Source organism: Podarcis raffonei, chromosome 14, assembly GCF_027172205.1.
Source record: "Podarcis raffonei isolate rPodRaf1 chromosome 14, rPodRaf1.pri, whole genome shotgun sequence".
Classification (NCBI taxonomy): Eukaryota; Metazoa; Chordata; class Lepidosauria; order Squamata; family Lacertidae; genus Podarcis; species Podarcis raffonei.
Window position 1 is genome coordinate 51,611,284 of NC_070615.1, and position 18,803 is coordinate 51,630,086.

At 51.1% G+C, this 18,803-nt stretch overlaps 1 protein-coding gene across 2 annotated transcripts in view; it reads right to left on the minus strand.

The window, feature by feature from the left end:
• Positions 1–2,588: 2,588 nt before the first annotated feature.
• RADIL (Rap associating with DIL domain) overlaps positions 2,589–18,803 on the minus strand; it is a 69,491-nt gene continuing 53,276 nt past the window's right edge. For both annotated transcript variants that reach the window (XM_053365484.1, XM_053365485.1), the window contains 7 exons: positions 17,553–17,725; positions 15,909–16,059; positions 13,217–13,407; positions 7,251–7,659; positions 4,920–5,059; positions 3,350–3,489; positions 2,589–3,196 (listed from right to left, as the gene is read on the minus strand). In XM_053365484.1, the coding sequence (XP_053221459.1) occupies positions 3,088–3,196; positions 3,350–3,489; positions 4,920–5,059; positions 7,251–7,659; positions 13,217–13,407; positions 15,909–16,059; positions 17,553–17,725 (1,313 nt within the window). In that variant the 3' untranslated portion in view covers positions 2,589–3,087. The remainder of the gene's footprint in view (positions 3,197–3,349; positions 3,490–4,919; positions 5,060–7,250; positions 7,660–13,216; positions 13,408–15,908; positions 16,060–17,552; positions 17,726–18,803) is intronic.

The window sequence follows — 18,803 nt, forward strand, 5'->3', positions numbered from 1 at the left end:
AAGGGTTTGGGGTGTTTCTGCACTCTCAGCTAGCCCCACAGGCAACTGAGCCAGTCTCCCATTCCTTTCCCCCAGCTCTCCTTAGCTTGAGCCAATTCAGAAAAGTCCGGGGTCTCAGCCCGGCTGAAGGTGTCAAGTGCAGTCCTTAGCATCTGCAGGGTCCCAGCCTGAAACCCAGGAGAGCCATTGCCAACCAGCGTTAATGGCGTTGACCTCAGCAGAACACCAGAAGGGTCTGGTGGATCAGGCCAGTTGGCCCTCTAGTCCAGCATCCTGTTCTCACCATGGCCGACCAGATGCCCTGATGGGGAGCCCGCAAGCAGGAGCTGCGCCCAAGACCCCTCTGCCCAGCTGCGATTCTCAACAATGCAGAGCTATATAGATGGTCTGATACAGTAAAAGGTAAAGGACCCCTGGATGGTTAAGTCCAGTCAAAGGCGACTGGGGGATTGTGGGGCTCATCTTGCTGTCAGGCCGAGGGAGTTGGTGTTTGTCCACAGACAGCTTTCCGGGTCATGGGGCCAGCATGACTAAACCACTTCTGGCGCAACGAGAAACCATGACGGAAGCCAGAGCGGACAGAAACGCTGTTTACCTTCCCGCCGGAGCGGTACCTATTTATCTACTTGCACTTTGATGTGCTTTTGAACTGCTAGGTTGGCAGGAGCAGGGACCGAGCAGTGGGAGCTCACCCCGTCGCGGGGATTCGAACCGCCGACCTTATGATTGGCAAGCCCTAGGCTCTGTGGTTTAACCCACGGTGCCACCCCCGTCCCTCCACCTCTGATATAGTACAACCTAATAATAGCCTCCTGAATCAGGCCAGTGGCCCATCTGGCCCAGCATTTCTTTCCACGCTCAGTTTTCCTCTGGCGGGAGGCATTTTCAGGCCCCCCGTCTTGCTGACACCAGGCTCTGGGAAGGGCGTGCAAGGCCCCTCACAGCCTTCCAGAGTCCTTGCGTGACATTTCCAGGGCGCTATATGGTAGGGATAGTCGCACTGGGCGTTTTCCAGACTGGGCACAATTCTGCCTTTGTGTACGAACCGCTGTGAATGTAACCTCCCTATAAGTTGCCGGCCTGCTCTGCAACCGTTCGCCTCTTGATTCTGTGTGAATGGTGTTCCCCTTCCCGGCACTCCTTTGCCTTCCCTTTTGCAAACATGAACACAGAGCCCAGAATGAGACACGGCTGCCAACCCTTGTTACGACGGTTGCTAGTTTTACTGTATCCAGTTCTTTAACCCAGAGGAAAGGAGCTTGGACATACCGGCCCTTTGTCCCTGGCCTTGTTCTTTATCACATCGCCTGCAATACTGTAACTATATATACATTATTATTATTTTTAAAAAAGATGCACAGTATTAACAAAGGTTGTCGCCTTTCCTCAATCCAAGGGAGAAAAACAGCTGTCTTTCAGCCCAGTGAACCGAGGACACTCATCCCGGCAGAAGGGATTGAAATGTTTGTCTTTCAGCTTGAGATAAATGCTGCTTTAATACTGTTCACCTAGAAAATGGAAGCTTCTCCTGTTCATCGGGGTATTGGAGGAGGTCCTGTGTAAATGAGATAAAGTCTCCCTGCGTGAATGGGACCACTGATGAAACTTCGCTTGAATCATTGGCGTATTTTGGCTTCTTTTCCTGATCTGCCGCCCGACACACAAAGGACAGTGGGCAGCGTAGCTCTTGCAGCCGTAATAAGTGGAACTGCCATGTGACGTGGCAAGGGCCTGTCCATTTGAAAAGGGCCAGGTTCATTCGAGGAAGATGGATTGGCTATTGGCTACAGCAGCCCTGTTGAACCTCCTTGCTCAGAGGCAGTTGAGCTGCTGAATGCCAGCTGCAGGGAGAGCAGCTGCCTTCATGGTCTTCTTTTTGAGCTCCCTGAAGAAGGCATCTTGCCTAGCCGTGATTCAGAGAGAGGTTCCTGGGCTTGGAGACTTAGACTAGGTCTGTTGCAGCCAGGCATGGGTCTCTCATGCGCTTCTTAAGCAGACAGCCCAGCTACCAGATTTAGGGCCGTCCGCTAAAGTCCCCGTGTCTGTCCATCACTGGGTCTTAGGTTTGATAGCGCATTTGGGGTGGCCAACAGCCATAAATGGGGGGGGGAGGAGGGGCTGGCTGTGAGGCCCCTTTAATAATAATAATAATAATAATGATAATAATAATAATAATAATAATAATAATAATAATTAATAATAATTTTATTTATATCCTGCCCATCTGGAACATGTCCCCAGCCTCCCATCTCTCTCTGCTGCCTGACATCCGTTTCCCCTCTCTGGGACTTCGTGGATTTAGCTTCTCTCCCTTACTCCAGGCCTCGGGCATCCTGCGGACTCCGACTCCCATCAGCCCCTGTCAGGATGATGGGAACTGTAGTTCAGCAACAGCGAGCGAGTGTCAGGCTCTAGGGGCAGTGCTTCCCACCTCTCGTCCTGCACATGTACTATGTCATAGTTGCGGCGCCCCCCTCAGCTTGGCGCCCAGTGCAGAGAAACTGGTTGTGCTGTGTGGGCTCCCCACCCTGTCTTACTTTGCCCGGCCACGGCAGCTTCTTCCCCCTGGGCCTGTACGTTAGCAGCTAACTAAGTGACAACGGGATCATTTTCTCCCAGGTGTTTTTGCAGCAAAGGCAGGGAGGAAGCAGTCAAGGGCTTGGGATGTTGCTGCAAGGCTAAGGTCCCATACATGCTGGGTGCACAAACAGCTGGTCTCGAAATTCTCCAGTTGCAATGAGAGCAGGCAGCCACAACGGGGCAGCGCCGCCTCTCTTTAAGTCGCTAGCTGTTGGCACCTGATGTCTGCAAGAGCGAAGCCCAGCCTTTGGCTCTGAGACCGCAGCAATTCAAACCATCTTGACGGTTCCAGAGCTGGGAGAGCAGAGTTTGCTTTTGAGGCCAGGCGTAGTCTGGTGTTGCCGCCTGCAGGCACTTCCGAGGGGCTGGTGGGAGCCTGCAGCCGGGATGCCCCATTGCAAGAAGTCTCCCTAGGCTCTGGCCACGGCCCCGATCCCTTGTGCCTGATGCAGCTTGCACTGTTGGAGAACCCAGGAGAGCTGTTTCGGAGGCACCTCTTCTTTTATTTCAAGGGGAAGGTGAGGAGCTGAAGCTGATTTTCTTGGCAGCCTCCAGGTCTGATTTGGCCACCAGGAACCGCAGCTTCTTGCCCCCCGATCGGATGAGGTCGACGGCACTGAAAGGAGAAGGGGAGCAGGGGGAGGGGAAAGCCCATCAGAAGGAGTGGGCGAGAGCGAGAAGGCAGGATGCGGCCTTCTGCTGAGCCACATAACCGGGGGTCCACCTTGCAGCCCTTCCCCCCCACTAAGCCTCCCTCCTCTTTCCCTACCTCTGGTAATCAGAGCCAATGAGGCTCGTGCCGTTGACAGCCAGGATCCGGTCCCCAATGGAGAGCCTGCCGTCAGCTGCTGCAGGGCTGTCGTGGATCAAGGTCCGGATGTAGATCCCGGGGGAGTTCAGGGGCGTGTGCTGAAGAGGATGGGGGGGGGAGAGAAGGCAAAGCGGGAGTCAGCAGAGAGGTAAACACCAGCTCTCTCGCCGATGGATGGAGGCATTTGCAGGAGCCCAACATTGGACAGTCTCACTGGGAAACTCCTGGACTGCCTTCTTGCCATCTCTTCTTGCAACTGATTGGCAGTTCGTTTCCAGGCTCAATTCAAGGGGCTCGTGTTGGGTGTTTAAAGCCCCGAACAACTCAGGATGCAAAGTCCTGAAAGGTCTCCTCTCCCCTCCAGACACCCTCGGGTTCTATGGTGGAGAAACCCCTCCTGGTTCTTCCCTCAGAGGCTCAGAAGGGGGTGGCGACCTAGGAGAGGGCCTTCTCTGCGGCGGCCCTGCTATGGGACTATCCCAGCTGTGGGACACCCTCCCTAGAGAGGTGCACCAGGCGCCTTCACTGCACAGCTTCCTCTTTGCCCTGGCTTTTGACGCCACCCAAAGACCTGCCTGTGGCGTTTGCCCTCCTAGATGTGTGACATCATACTGGGTTCATAAGGAATGGGTTAACCAATTGTAAAATGACTAACCAATGGGAACCCAGGTGGCAGAGTTAACAGTTTAAGCACAGAGGTTTTTTGGGGGGAGTTAATAGTTGTTGAGAAGACAGTCTGGAGTTAGAAGAGAGAGATAAGAAAAGTCTGTGGGTTGGGCTAGTCTGGTGGGAGAGAGGGAGAGAATTTGTTAAGAGAAGTTAGTCAAACAGTTGAGATAATCAGTCAGAAGGTATTAGGAAGGTATAGGCCGGTAAAGAAACTAAAGTTAAGATACTGACAGGTATATTATCTGAGAAACCATACACTTGTTAATGTCTGTAAAATAAACTTGTTTTTTGGTTCACTTTTAACAACTGACTGGACTCAGTGTTTTACCCGAGAGTAACTGGTTGGTTGCAGCAGGGAAGCGAGCACAGTGGTGGCACAGGGATCAATAGACCCCTAAACGTCCGGGGACCCTGTGTGATCGCCACACCACCTTATTTATTTTACTGCAAACATGACAACATCAACCCTGTCCCTTGCAGACGACGGCAGTGCCTGATGAAAATCGCTCGGGTTGTGCATCCCCAGCAGTGACCAAAATAGGAAATGGCTACTGGAAGGAGCTCAGGGGCAGGGGGGGTGTTTGGCACGCCAAAGGGTCAATCCCTGGCGTCTCCAAGCAAGGCTGAAACCCTGGAGACCTGATACTAGTCTGTGCACGGACTAGGGCTGGCTCACGTGGGGGTGCCCTCCAGATTTTGTTTGGGCTCCAAATTCCCCTTGGTCCCAGCAGCCAGCATGGACAATGGCAGGGTGGTGATGGCGGGAGCTGTGTACCTATCCATCTGTGCAGCTTTCCCTACCAGCCCTTCTTTGGCAGCAGACCGAAAGCGACTGAAGCTGGGGGAGCGAGAAACTCACCAGGCCGTCGATCAGCCCCATTCCCAAGCCGATGGGCCCCTTTTCCAGCTCCACGACAAAGACGTAGCAAAAATCGTCCGCGGCCGAGCTGCGGCTCGAAGAGGCTGGCGTTGGAAAGTCGTAGGGCGTTGGCGAAGAGCCTGGGGTCAGAAGGAAGGCGGTTTGTGAGCCTGTCTGTTCCTCGCATGCAACACCTTCTAAATAGGAGAACTTAAGCAGAGGCTGCTGGATCAGGGCCAGGGCCCATCTAGTCCAGCGTCGTGTTCTCAAAGTGGCCAACCAAACGCCTGTGAGGAACCGGCAAGCGTTTCTCTCATGTAAGTTTTATTGTTGGCCAGGTTTTCCTGACCCAGTGGTCAATGGTCTTTATTTTCCCATTTCTGTGAGCAATACACTCTTTCGCTGCTGTCAGCAGTATGGTAAATCGGCTGTAAATCACATTTCAACTGCAAGGACCTTCTGACCAAGTGCACACAACCAGCGCTGGGAGCTTGCGCAGGCTGCAGCGAGACCTCAAAGTGCGGCTGTTTTTGTGAAATAAATGGGATCTCAGAGGCCAAGCGTCAGAAGCCACTGAACCCAACCCAAGGCTTGAGCTGCCAATAGACTTGGCAAAGGCTGCTCCCAGCTGCTTCCACCCAGTGACTCAGAGGCGGGAATACAAGGTGGTAGCACTCTGGATTTCGCTGCTGAAGAGAAGGAGAGGATTTGGCAACTGAAATGGGCTCCCGTCTACCTCCAATTCCCTCCCAGGAGCTGCAGTTCCAACGTGGACGGGCTCTGCCCACCGATGGGCTTGCCTCGTGAGCCACAGCTCTTGCAAGGCAAGCCTAGGCAAGAGTCCTAGAAGGCAACTGGTAGGGCGGGAGGCAGGGAGCCCACCACCAGGGGGTGCCAGAGCCAACGCCAAGCAAAGCCAACGAATTCCAGTCCCATCCAGTCCCCAAATCCTCCTCCTCCTCCCTGGTGAATTCTACAAGGGAATCACCAAGATGGATCCTCAGGTGAAGGGAGGCCTATACATTCCATTAATAGTAATATTAATATTAATATTTACAGCTTGTTTTCACCAGATAAGAATCTGACGTATTGCTTCTTTCAGAGACTTGCATAGCCCACAAAGACTTGGTTCTGTGTTTTCAAGAGAATCTATCAAGAGTGCATATTCTGTGACTTTCAGAGATTTAGAAGATTTCTGTTTATTTGGTTTTGCAGAGAGTGCATATTTCACATTGTTTAATGTTCTGTAGAGATTATATAAGGAGTTTATATTGACATCGCATCATTGTACTTGGTCGTCGTGTTGCCTTTGGATATTACTGAAGTAAGAGGGCAGGCAGGTTGGTGAGACAGCACCCCATCTGCCCTCGTGCACCAGCGCCACATTAGAGGTCGACATCACTTCAGCCTGCAGGGTGGCAGGTCCCATTTTGGAGGGAGAGAAAAAACCTCCCCACATGTAGAAAACTACCCCCATGCTAATGCTGGAACCTCCCTCCCTCCTGTTTTACTTGCTGGAGAATTCTGGGGAGAGTTTGTGCTTAAGCCACGGGGACCAGCATCCCTTGCTACGCCTGTGGGGTGGGGAGACCAAAACCATGCACGCCACTGTGTCCAGACCAGGGGAAGCCACACAGACGCCGGGGCATCATCTTGGGGATTCAGGGGCGAAATGGGTGAAGAAAAACAAGCAGAGCTTGAAGCCTAGCAAGACGGAGGCACTGCGTCGCTCTTGTGCCCAAGAAAGTGGTCCGTCGGCTGCCCTGGGTGGGGTTGCCCTCCCCCCGAAGGAGCAGGTTTGCAGTTTGGGGGCTGCAAACTGCATCCAGCTCTGTCCCTGGTCTGAGAGCTACGGCCATTCCTGGCCACAACCAGTTCATGTTCTGGCTGCTTCAATACTAGATTACTGCAGTGTGATTAGTTATTTTGCTATTTACAGATCTAATAAATACAACGAAGTTCGGTTGTTGAACGCTTCGGAAGCCGAACAATTTGGAACCTGAACGCCGACAACCCGGAAATGAATGCTTCCATTTTTGAACAATTTTCAGGAGCAAAACGGCTTCTGAGCAGTGTTATTCATTTTTCTCCCTTGACTTTGCAGCCAGCCCATTGATCCTCGGTTTTCAAACTTTTTGGAAGCCGAACGGTCTTCCAGAACGGATTAAGTTCGAAAGCTGAGGTTCCACCGTATTTGAAAATCCATTCAGATGTAACAGTTTGCAATAACTCTCAACAGAGCAATTCAGCAAAAACACACTCCCAATTATTATAACAGCCTTCCTGGAAGGTTCAACTCGCTTGCCCCAGAAAGTATTCTTCGTTTCCTACCTTCAAGGGTCGTGGTTTTGCTGCCGCTGAGGCCGTTCCTCCGAGGGTCCGACGTGGCCTTTCCGGGGGTGGCCTCTGGGGTGAGGCCCGCTGGGTCAAAGGTCAGAGGCGTGTTGGGCGGGGTCAGCAGGCAGGAGGGGTCTGCCGGCACCGATGGGACGCTGCTCTTCCCCTGAGAGGCCTGCAGGTGGAGCTGGTGGAGGCTCTCCTGGAGCCGCAACTCACAAGCCTCGTTATCCCCGGCGGAACCGTTGGCGCCTGGCGGGACAGGAGAGGGACCCCCGGCTGCCCTGGGCTCCACGCAGCTCACGGGTCTGCGGCGCTGCCAGTTCGCCCGGGCATAGGAGCGCCCCGTTGCCTCTGCCTCGGAGTCCGCCTGGGGGGTGGTTTGGCAGCCGATGGCATCTGTCTTTAACAGGGAGATACAGGGAAAGAGGAGGGGTCAGTCTCTCTTTTACTTATATGAAATGTCTATATCCTGAAATTCATGGGGGAAAAGCTGTCGCAGCCATACAGGAGAACCATGAAAACCATATTAAAAAAAGAATATTAAAATCAGAAATCAGCTAACTATTGTGCAGAGGTTATTATTGCCATTTACTAAATGTATGTACCAGCCTTCATCAAGAAACCACAGGGACGTTAACGGCATAAAACACAAAATATGTGCTGTAACAGTAGGAAAAGAAAATAATACAACCCCCCAGAAAACACATTTAAAAGGTTGTAGGTTGTATAGTTAGCCCAAGACCTGGGAGAAGAGGAACATTTTCGTCTGACACCTAAAGTTGTATAATGAAGGCTGCAGGTGAGTTTCCTGGGGCGAGTACTCCACAAGCGGGGAGCCACTGCAGAAAAGGCCCCGTTCTCGTGTTGCCACCCTCTGGACCTCTTGTGAAGAAGGGCCACAGGACAATTTCAGGTTCTGGGTCGCTTGCTATGGGGAGAGGCGGTCCTTCTTTGAGGTGTTGTGGTTCTGAGCCATTTAAGGCTTTATAGGTCAAAAACAGAACTTTGATTTGGGCCCAGAAACTGGCAGTTAGTGCAGTTGGGCCAGGATTGGTGCAATATGCTCAAATCGCCTTGCCCTGGTAAGCAACCCGGCCGCTGAATTCTGGTTGTTCTTAATTGGTCGCATAAACTTGGCAGAACAGAAACGTTTTCAGGAGACATTGAAAATTTGGAACAGAAGGTGCCTGCTGAATCTCCAGTGGCAGAGAGTTCCACAGGACTGGGCTGGTGACACTAATTGCTCCATTTCATGTTGTAGTCGGACGAACCTGCCAGGGTGGGATAGAAGGATTCAGGTGGTCTTTGAGACATCCAGGCCCTAAGTTGTTCAGGGCTTTGTCAATTAATACAAGGACCATGAACCTGGCTCCGTAGCAGCCAGCCCAGATGCTACAGAAGAGTGGAGCCTTCAGAGCATCCTCATCCTCCTTGATGGGAAGAAGAAGGAAAGGTCTGGACCCAAAATGCAGGACAGGCAAGGCACCATCTAACCTGCTCTAATCTCTCTACAACCCATGGAAAGGGAAATCCATCTCTGGTGGGAGGGAGTTCCACAGTTCATCTCTGAGATGCGCGAAGAAGGACTTGCTTTCCTCCGTCGTGAATCTTCTAGCATCCAGCTTCCTTCACTGGATGCCCACGAGTTCGAGGGCTAACTCTCCCCGTCTTAGCCCTGCTAAGGAGCTTTCCGCAGTCTTTCCATCCCCTCGCTTTCAGGTTAGGGAATTAGCACTAATCCCTCACATTGGCTTCTGTCTGTCTGAAGTATCAGCCCAGGGAGGTTTTCAATAAAGGCCAGGAGGGGCTGCAGTTGGAGATCAGGCAAAGCGAGGAGGAGCTGGTCTCCAGCGCCAGCAGGTGGCTCCCAGTAGGTGCCATCATGGGGTCATCGATAGGAAGAGATTTGCCAGACTCAGAGGGAGCCCCTTTTCCCTTGGTGCATGTCAGACACCGCCCTTTAAGGGCTGCTCAGAAAAGCAATCGCAATTCCACCTGAGATAACTAAAACTCAGCAGGAAGAAAAGCAAATTTCAACCACCAGCATAAACGGAGCGCAGCGGCGCCCCTTGTCTCGCTTTGCAAAACTCCCACAGCTTCCGCTACTCCGAACTGAGTTGCAGCAACAGAGAATCCTCTGAGAATCCTCCAGAAAAATAATCTCTCCAAGGACCTGTTGATGGCATTTTACCATTGTACTGTGGAGAGTGTATTAACTTATGGTCTGTGTGTGTGGTTTGGGAGCTGCACGGCCAGGGAAAAAACAATGCTGTCCAGGGTTGTAAAGACTGCAGAGAGAATAATTGGGTGCGCTCTTCCCACCTTGGATCAAATCTATGCTGCCAGGTGCCATAAGAAAGCTGTAGAGATAGTGCAGGATAGTGTGCACCCCGGAAATGATCTCTTTCAGCTTCTGCCTTCTGGAAGAAGGTACAGGGTCGTAAAGACTAGGGCTAGCCACCTGAGAAACAGTTTCTACCCAAATGCGATTTTGGTTTTAAACGCAGTGTAAGGTAGTCTCTGTGAGAGTATACAGTGGTACCTCAGATTACATACGCTTCAGGTTACATATACTTCAGGTTACAGACTCCGCTAACCCAGAAATATTGCTTCAGGTTAAGAACTTTGCTTCAGGATGAGAACAGAAATTGTGCTCCGGCGGAGCGGCAACAGCAGGAGGCCCCATTAGCTAAAGTGGTGCTTCAGGTTAAGAACAGTTTCAGGTTAAGTACGGACCTCCAGAACGAATTAAGTACTTAACCCAAGGTACCACTGTATTGTATTTTATTATGGGGTATCAGAGTTTTTAGGGGGCTAACCAGGCTGGGATAGCAGGCTTGTGGGTTTTTTAATGGCTGATGTAGATTTTTTCAATTTCATTGTTCTGTGTGGGACAGTGACAATAAAGATTATCGTATTATCAAGAGCGGAATGGACTCTCTTGCAAGAGGGACTGGCCAGCCAGCTGACGCCCTGAACTGGAGAACTGCAAGCTGCATTTGTTGTCTTGACCTGAAAATGTGTGGGTGCTTCCGTGACCAGGGAGAAGAGTCGGCTGAAGAAGATTGGAAAAAATGTAAGGACTATTTACAGAAACATTGTAAAATTTAAGAAAGTTAGATGGTGTTGGATTGAAATTGAGAGGTTTCTAGCTGCAATAATATATAAGAACATAGATGGGGAAAAGAAAGGGTTTGAAAAATAAGGTAATGTTATAAGCTGTAATGCTTTAAATGAAGGATTTGCTGAACAAATAATCTTAATTGGGATACAAGAAGGAGAAGTATGAGGAGGTCTGAGAAATTTGTTATTTAAAAGTATGGTTTATGAATTTTATGCCTGTGTTTAATGTTTCTGTTTGTTTTGTTTGTTTGTTTGTTTAAAAAATTGGAAAATTTAATAAATATTCCTGAAAAAAAAATAAAGAAAAAAAAAAGAAAATGTGTGGGTGCTGATTTCACAACCAGGTGAACCCGCAACCCCGGGGAGAACATGGACAATATTATCATCCTTCCCGGTTCAGGTTATAGGAAGATTTCTTTGCAGACACTCAGCAGAAACAGGCAGGTGATGTTGAAGGGAAGGTGATGAGCAGGTGCAGGCGCAAGTCTGGTGGGGGTTTAACATGCGTACGCCTTGGAATTTGAGCCCTTGACTGGTTTTCAATTATTCAGAACCGCTGCTGGATTTCATGTTGGGCTTGCAGCAGCAGTGGCAGCTGGTTTGCTTGTTGGGTGTGAGTCCTGGGGCGACGGAAGGAGCCACAATATTTCAGATGGGAGGGAAAAGAAGAAAAGACTTGCCCTTTTGCTCAACTCTCTACCGGCGGGGTCAACCCCACTGACAATCTCACGTCCGAAACTATGCAGAATTAGATAAATTAACAGGAAGGATTCAAAACCTGCGGGATCAGAGATTCTTAGAAGACTGGAGTAAATATATGAACTATCTGAAAAGTAATGTGATGAACAGATTATGCCAGTAGGACTGCAAGAAGTTTTGTAAGGTGGATTATTTGAAATATTGCAAGAAAGACTACGAAAAGAATTATTAGTTAAGGATAATTGAGTGTAATAGGAAATTAAGAAACGCAGAATAAGTAATAAAGAACAGAAAATCATCAGAGGTGTTGACAGAAGTAAAAAATATTGTATAAGATGTGAAGATATGTTGTATGACTGTTGGAACTGATATGTTAAGAAATCAATAAAAATGTGTGTGTGTGTGTGTGTGTGTGTGTGTGTGTGTATAGACACTTTCATGTCCGCAGGTTTGCAAACAATCCAATGCATTCCCGCCCCCCATCTCAACAAAATGTGGGGCAGAGGGGGGTGGAGGGGAGATCTTGGTGGCCCTGTGTGGGAGGGCATAGCAAGGATTGGCTGTGTAAACTAAGTAACACCACATGAAATGATTTACCTGAACCGGTAGAGGAGCGACAAACAGAAAGGCAACCTGTCCTTTCTTTCCCTGATTCTTCCAACTCTTAGAAGCTTCTGGTTGGTAAACTAAGACTACTTCCTTTTGAGCTTTACTTCCTTCCTGCTTCTCCTCCATGTTCCAGATGAGCTAGCATGTGCCAGTGGCTCCATACATGTTGTCAGGAGCTCAGGAGCAGAAGCACAGGGGAGAGAGGAAATGGAGAGCGAAGGGGAGGAATCCGAGGGGAGCGTAGGGGAGTATGACAGTGACCCGAGAGATTCCATGAGCTTCTCCAGCGAATCAGAAGATTCCCAGAAGGGGGCGCCGATGGTCAGGGCAAGGGGGGTCCCAGGGGGGACGCACCAGAAGCAGGGGGCCAGCGGGGACTCCGAAGGCAGCAGCGGGGGATCAGAACCAGCTCCCCCACCAGAGCGCAGTGGGGGGGAAGAGTCACATGTGTCAGGGCCAGCCTCTCCTCCAGCAGGGAGAGAAGATGAGTCAGGGCTGACCACGCCCCAATCGGAAAGTGGGGAAACGGAGGGGAGGTCAGTTCCAGCTAGCCTCCCCGAAGGAGGGAGTAGTGACAGCAGTGTAACAGTCAGAAGGAAAGTGGGAGGCTCGGCGCGCGCGCCAAGTTCAAATGTACAGGCGCGCGGGACAGCAGGAAACCCGGATTGGGAGCCAGGTCCTAAAGCCCAACGGAGGGAGGGGGAAGAGTCAGGGGACTCAGCGTCAGAGGAGTCTAGAAAGGGAGAGACCCCGACGGACAGGCGGACCCAGAGGAGGAAAGAACAAAGGAGGAGGTGGAGCAAGGCTAGAATCTTAAACTGGTGTCAGGGGGGAGGAGATTCAGATGGAGCTTTGGCGGTCTAGAGTTTGAGACGTAGTGCTGCACGCTGCGGCTGTGGAAGTGAAACTGAACTTCAATAAAGACTTTTATACTAAACAACGAAGCAGCGTTGGTCCTTGGTGAGCTGGGACCCCGGGCGGCACTGACACATGTCAAAGTAATACTTAAAGTGGCATTGTTTGACATAAATATGGTGCAACTGCGTATTACCTGGGAGTCCAGTTCCAAAATGAAATACCTGCCCGTGGACTATCTTGCCAGAGTGGTACATGCGCTGGTTATCTCTTGCTTGGACTACTGCAACACGCTCTATGTGGGGCTACCTTTGAAGTTGACGCAGAAACTACAACTAATCCAGAATGCGGCAGCCAGACTGGTGACTGGGAGTGGCCACCAGCTCTTACTGTCAAAAAGTTCTTCCTGATGTTGTGTCGGAATCTCCTTCCTTGTAACTGGAAGCCACGGGTTCGAGTCCTGCTCTCTGGTGCAGCAGAAAACAAGCTTGTTCCATCTTCCACTTGCCAGCCCTTCGGATATTTTAGGTGGCTATCACGGCCACATCTCGGTCTCCTTTTCTCCAAGCTAAACATACCCAGCTAGTGACAACTGAGTGTGACAGCCCTTCTTCTATCTTAAAGAAGTGAGACCAAACCCTCAAGATTCTGGAAAGGCGAAAGAGTTTTACCTTGGGGGTCTCCGCTTCGGGCGAGTCGCTGGGGTGGGGGCTTTTGCTGCGCAAGCTCCACAGGAAGTGGCGGATGTAGAGGAAGTGCTGGTAAATGTTGTCGTCCAGGTGTTCAGCCTCCAGGTCCACCTTGAACCCGCCACTGGGCAGCATGATTGGCGGGTGGCTGTCAAAGGACTCCAGGATGTCATCTAAAGCCCGTTGTGGAGGAAGCAAATGTGTGAGTTTGGGGTTTTCGTCATGCAATCAGAAATAGCCCCCCGCCCCACTGCACACCAGCTCCGCATTTTTCATCTCTGCCAAGCTAAGCAGTTGGCTCCTTACCTCTCTCGCCCTGACCTAGCCACTGTGATCCACGCGACAGTCACCTCCAGACTTGATTATTGTAACTCGCTCTACATGGGGCTGCCCTTGAGACTGACCCAGAAACTCCAGCGGGTGCAGAATGCCGCGGTGAGACTCCTTATGGGGTCCTTGCCACGGGATCACATTCATTCAGTGCTATACCAGCTGCACTGGCTCCCAGTGGAGTACAGGGTCAGGTTTAAGGTGCTGGTTTTAACCTTTAAGGGACGCAGGTGGCGCTGCGGTCTAAGCCACAGAACCTAGGGCTTGCTGATCAGAAGGTTGGCGGTTCGAATCCCCGCAACGGGGTGAGCTCCCGTTGCTCGGTCCCTGCTCCTGCCCACCTAGCAGTTTGAAAGCAGGTCAAAGTGCAAGTAGATAAATAGGTACCGCTCTGGCGGGAAGGTAAACGGCGTTTCTGTGCGCTGCTCTGGTTCGTCAGAAGCGGCTTAGTTATGCTGGCCACATGACCCGGAAGCTGTACGCCAGCACCCTTGGCCAATAAAGCAAGATGAGCGCCGCAACCCCAGAGTCGGCCACGACTGGACCTAACGGTCAGGGGTCCCTTTACCTTTACCTTTAACCTTTAAAGCCCTTTACGGCCTAGGACCCTCATACCTACAGGACCGCCTCTCTTGGTATGCCCTGCGGAGGACCTTAGTGTCCACAAATAACAACACTTTGGAGGTCCCAAGCCGCAAGGTGGTTAGATTGGTCTCAACTAGGGCCAGGGCCTTTTCAGGACTGGCCCCGACTTGGTGGAATCCTCTGTCACAAGAAACTTGACTTGACATCTTTCTGCAGGGCCTGCAAGACAGAGCTGTTCCACCAGGCCTTTGGCCAAGGCACAGTGTGACCCCCTCCCTTGGTAATCCTCATAGAACTCTAGCCCAATGGTTGCCATTAATTTGATTCTGAATTGATTTTAGAATGAATTAATTTTTAGAATGCTGTGTTAGTTTTATTCTTGTTAGCCGCTCTGAGCCCGGCTTTGGCTGGGGAGGGCGGGCTATAAATAAAATATTGTTGTTGTTGTTGTTATGTGCCCCAGAATCCTCTGTGCTGTTTGGAAGGGTGCTACCACACACTCCCCGTTGGCAGGGGATGGGAGAACCACTTTTTAGCCCTGCCTAAACCAGCCAAGGAAGCAGAAATGGGCTGCCCTGTCTCCATCTTTCAGTCTAATTGCTTTGGCACGGATGAGGCTTCTCTGCCAATTGCTTTGGGTACTTGACACAAAATCATTCTCCAAATGTTGATTTAAAAGGTTGACTTTCCTGGCGGGGGAAAGCTTGTTTCCACCGTGATATTTCAGCAGCCTCCTGTTTTCGCCCTAAAAGCTCTACGGGGAACGATTGGCATCCGTGCTCCGAGACAAGAGCGCATGCAAAGGCTGTGGCTGGTGCCATTTCCCTTGTGCGCAAACGGTGCGAAGACTGCATGCGGCACTCGCCTCTCTCTGAGCAATGTGCCCCTCAAACGTCTCCCATTAATCAAAACGTGCGCTGGGGGGGGGGGAAGCAGGGGAGCAAGCCAAGCGGATTGGTCAGCCCTGCAAGATGACTTTCACCTATGAAATATGAAGCTACGCCTGGGACCCAAAGCAAAATGTTGCAGTAAGTGCTCCCGTTCAAGGTCTCGGCTGTGATGACCTTTCCCAGAGCGCTCCATTCCGTCCCCCGTTCCCACAAGAATCAGCCAGTAATCTGTTAGGTTAGGGCTGCACTGGGTCCTCATTCAACTTGAGATTTTCTTTTCTGAAGTGTTTTCATATTTTTGAAGGACTGGCAGAGGGTTTCAGAAAGGGGACTTCCCCAGCCCTGCTTGGGGGTGTCAGGGATTCATAGAATCATAGGGACACGGAGGGTCATTTAGTCCAACCCCCCATCAAGGCAGGAATGTAATTGGTGGTGAGGGTTGGGTATCCAGTCAGCACTGAAGTCCAAACCCATTCAGAGAAATGGGGATATTTGAACTGCAAAGACCGGGGTCAGCAAACTTGTTCAGCAGGGGGCCAGTCCACTGTCCCTCAAACCTTGTGGGGGGGCCGGACTATATTGGGGGGGGGATGAACGAATTCTTAAGCCCCACAAATAACCCAGAGAAGCATTTTAAATAAAAGGACACATTCTACTCATGTAAAAACATGCTGATTCCTGGACCGTCTGCGGGGTGGATTTAGAAGGCAATTGGGCCAGATCCGGGCCCCAGGCCTTAGGTTGTCTACCCATGGCATACACATTGTTTCTTTCCGCATTTTTCCCGTCACCGCTTCTGACTCTCCCCTTCTGTGATTCCCCCATTGACAGAATCCCTTGCCAGGCAGCCTGGCCGTGGCTGATCTTACCTGTCCTGAAGGCTGCCAGGCTATCCTCCTTGCTGGGCTCCCAGGCTGGTACACAGCCCATGTCGGACGAGGCCTGGTACTGGGTGAGGATGTGGTGCAGCTGGGCAGGATTGAGGGCAGGGAATTCGGCTCTCAGCACAGGCCAGGTCATCTGAGCAAAGAAGAGAGGGACGGGTGAGGGGTTGCAGAGGGATGATCCCCGCGGCCATCACTGGGCAGCTAGCGCCACCCTCAGACGTGCGCTGCCAACATCACGGGATTGTGAGGATCTTAGACGCTGAGATTTCACAGGCCAAACCTGAGACCTAGGGGACTTGCTGGACACTGAGAGGTGGTTGCCTGAGACTGCTGAGTGGGCACTGGGAGAAGGGGGGTTGGAGACTGACATGGAGGAAGGGACCAGTGATCTGGGAGAGCCTGGAAGATGAGGGTCAGAGGCAGGAGAAGCTGCAAGATTGGAGAGCAAAGAACAGGTGCCAGAGGAGGGAGAGATGGGTTGGGATGGTGGAGAGTCAAGGGCAGGCATAGGCAAACTCGGCCCTCCAGATGTTTTGGGACTACAACTCCCATCATCCCTAGCTAAGAGGACCAGTGGTCAGGGATGATGGGAATTGTAGTCTCAAAAACATCTGGAGGGCAGAGTTTGCCGATGCCTGGTAAAGGCCTTCCACACCTCCTCCTCCTGCCCCACCACACCTGCTCCACTGAGGGGAAGGGGGAGGGGAGGAGAGCATCACCTCCCAGAAAGGTTATGCAATAATTTGCAGAGATAGAGGTTAGTTGGGAGGGGGAAGGGGGGAGGAAAGCATTACCTCCCAGAAAGGTTATGCAATAATTTCCAGAGATAGAGGTTAATTGGGAGAGGGGGAGAGGGAGGGGAGGAGAGCATTACCCCCCAGAAAGACTATGCAATAAGAGATGGAAGTTAATTGGGAGAGGGGGAGAGGGAGGGGAGGGGAGCATTACCCCCCAGAAAGACTATGCAAAAATTTGCAGAGATAGAGGTTAATTGGGGGGAGGGGGAGGAGAGCATCAACCCCCCAGAAAGGTTATGCAAAAATTTGCAGAGATAGAGGTTAATTGGGAGGGAGGAAGAGGGAGGGGAGGAGAGCATTACCTCTCAGAAAGGTTATGCAATATTTTCCAGGGATAGAGGTTAATTGGGAGAGAGGGAGAGGGAGGGGAGGAGAGCATTACCCCCCAGAAAGGTTGTGCAATAATTTCCAGAGATAGAGGTTAATTGGGAGAGGGGAAGAGGGAGGGGAGGAGAGCATTACCCCCAGAAAGACTATGCAATAAGAGATGGAAGTTTATTGGGAGAGGGAAGGAGGGCAGGACACTCCTGCGCCGTTTGAGGACATGCAATAATCTGCATCCAGCTCCTGCTGAGCTGAAGCTTGCAAGTTGCAGGCAGCCTCCTCAATTAAATTATTTTTTTAAGGTGCCCTCGCCCAGCTGGAGAGTCAAGGCCCCTCTGTCCGTCCTGCCACCTGCAAGGGGTTAGCAGAAAAAGCCTGGAGACTTTGGGTCAGCCCCTGGGGACCTGGCAACCCTACTCATGAGACGGTGGCCGCAGGCACATAAAACTTCCCCCTGCTGGACTGCCCAACTGGGCGTGCCCCTTTGAGGCCAAGGGCTCCTCACCTGCACCAGCTGGGAGTTTGGCATGGCCAAGAGGCTGGCCACACTCGAGAGCTTGCCAAAGAACTCGTCCGCCAGCTGCCCAAAGCCCACACGCTGTGCCCATTCCAGGAGCAGCCGAAGGGTAGCACGGACTCTCACGCCTTTTGACCAATGGAAGCAGCCCAAGGAGGAGCCTGGGGAGGAGGAAGAGGAGGAGGAGAAGAGGAAGGTCATGGAAGGATCACCAGCTTTGGATGTGCATTGTCAGATTGCCCACTTGACCCCCTGATGCTCTTGAGATCCTCATTTCTGCCAGGTTTTTCCATTTCAAATAATTTACAAGCGTTTCTTAGATTTTATTTCATTTACTTATTGAATTTTTTATTAATTGATTGATTGATTGATTGATTGATTGATTTGTACCCCTCCTTTTCCCCTGACAGCTAAAAACGGGGGGGGGGGGGGACAATAATTATGAAACAATTAAACCTTGATAGAATTAAACCTCTCTCCAGATCCCCATCTCCAGATCAAGCCGCATTGAGCACTGTTTTAACTATGGAAAGGCGGAATGCAAATAAAATGATGATGATGATGACCTCTTGCCGGCATCCTTGGTCCTCCTGTGGGAATGTTCAGGGAGGCAGGAGAGGATATATTGTTTAATTATATCCTTCCCAACTTGTGTTAACAAGTTATATGATTTAGCAGAGTAACACCCCCCCCCTTTTAAACTTACACAGCAGATAGGTTTGCCAGGCTTGCATAAGCCTCTAAAATAAGTTTCCTGGTAATTCCCCTTTTATTCCCTCCTAAAAAGAATAGACATGACACAGTCTTGTACAAAAGTATAAAAGAGTTTACTCACACATTCTATTCAGAGATGGATCCCAGAAGGCAGATTTAAGTTACAAAATACAGTCATACCTTGGGTTACAGATGCTTCAGGCTGCGTTTTTTTGGGTTACGGACCGCCGAAACCTGGAAGTACCGGAATGGGTTACTTCCGGGTTTCGGCAGTTGTGCATGCGCAGAAGCATTAAATCACGCTTTGCGCATGCGCAGAAGTGCCAAATCACAACCCGCCCATGTGCAGACGTGCTGCTGCTGGTTGCGAACGCTGTGGGTTGTGAACGTGCATCCCGCACAGATCACGTTCGCAACCCGAGCATCCAAGGTACATACACCTGGAATCTATCCCATAAGGAGATAGTTCCTTTGTCCTCTCTTGGCTGGAAACCAAGAGAGCATCTCAAGCTAAGGAGATGTTGC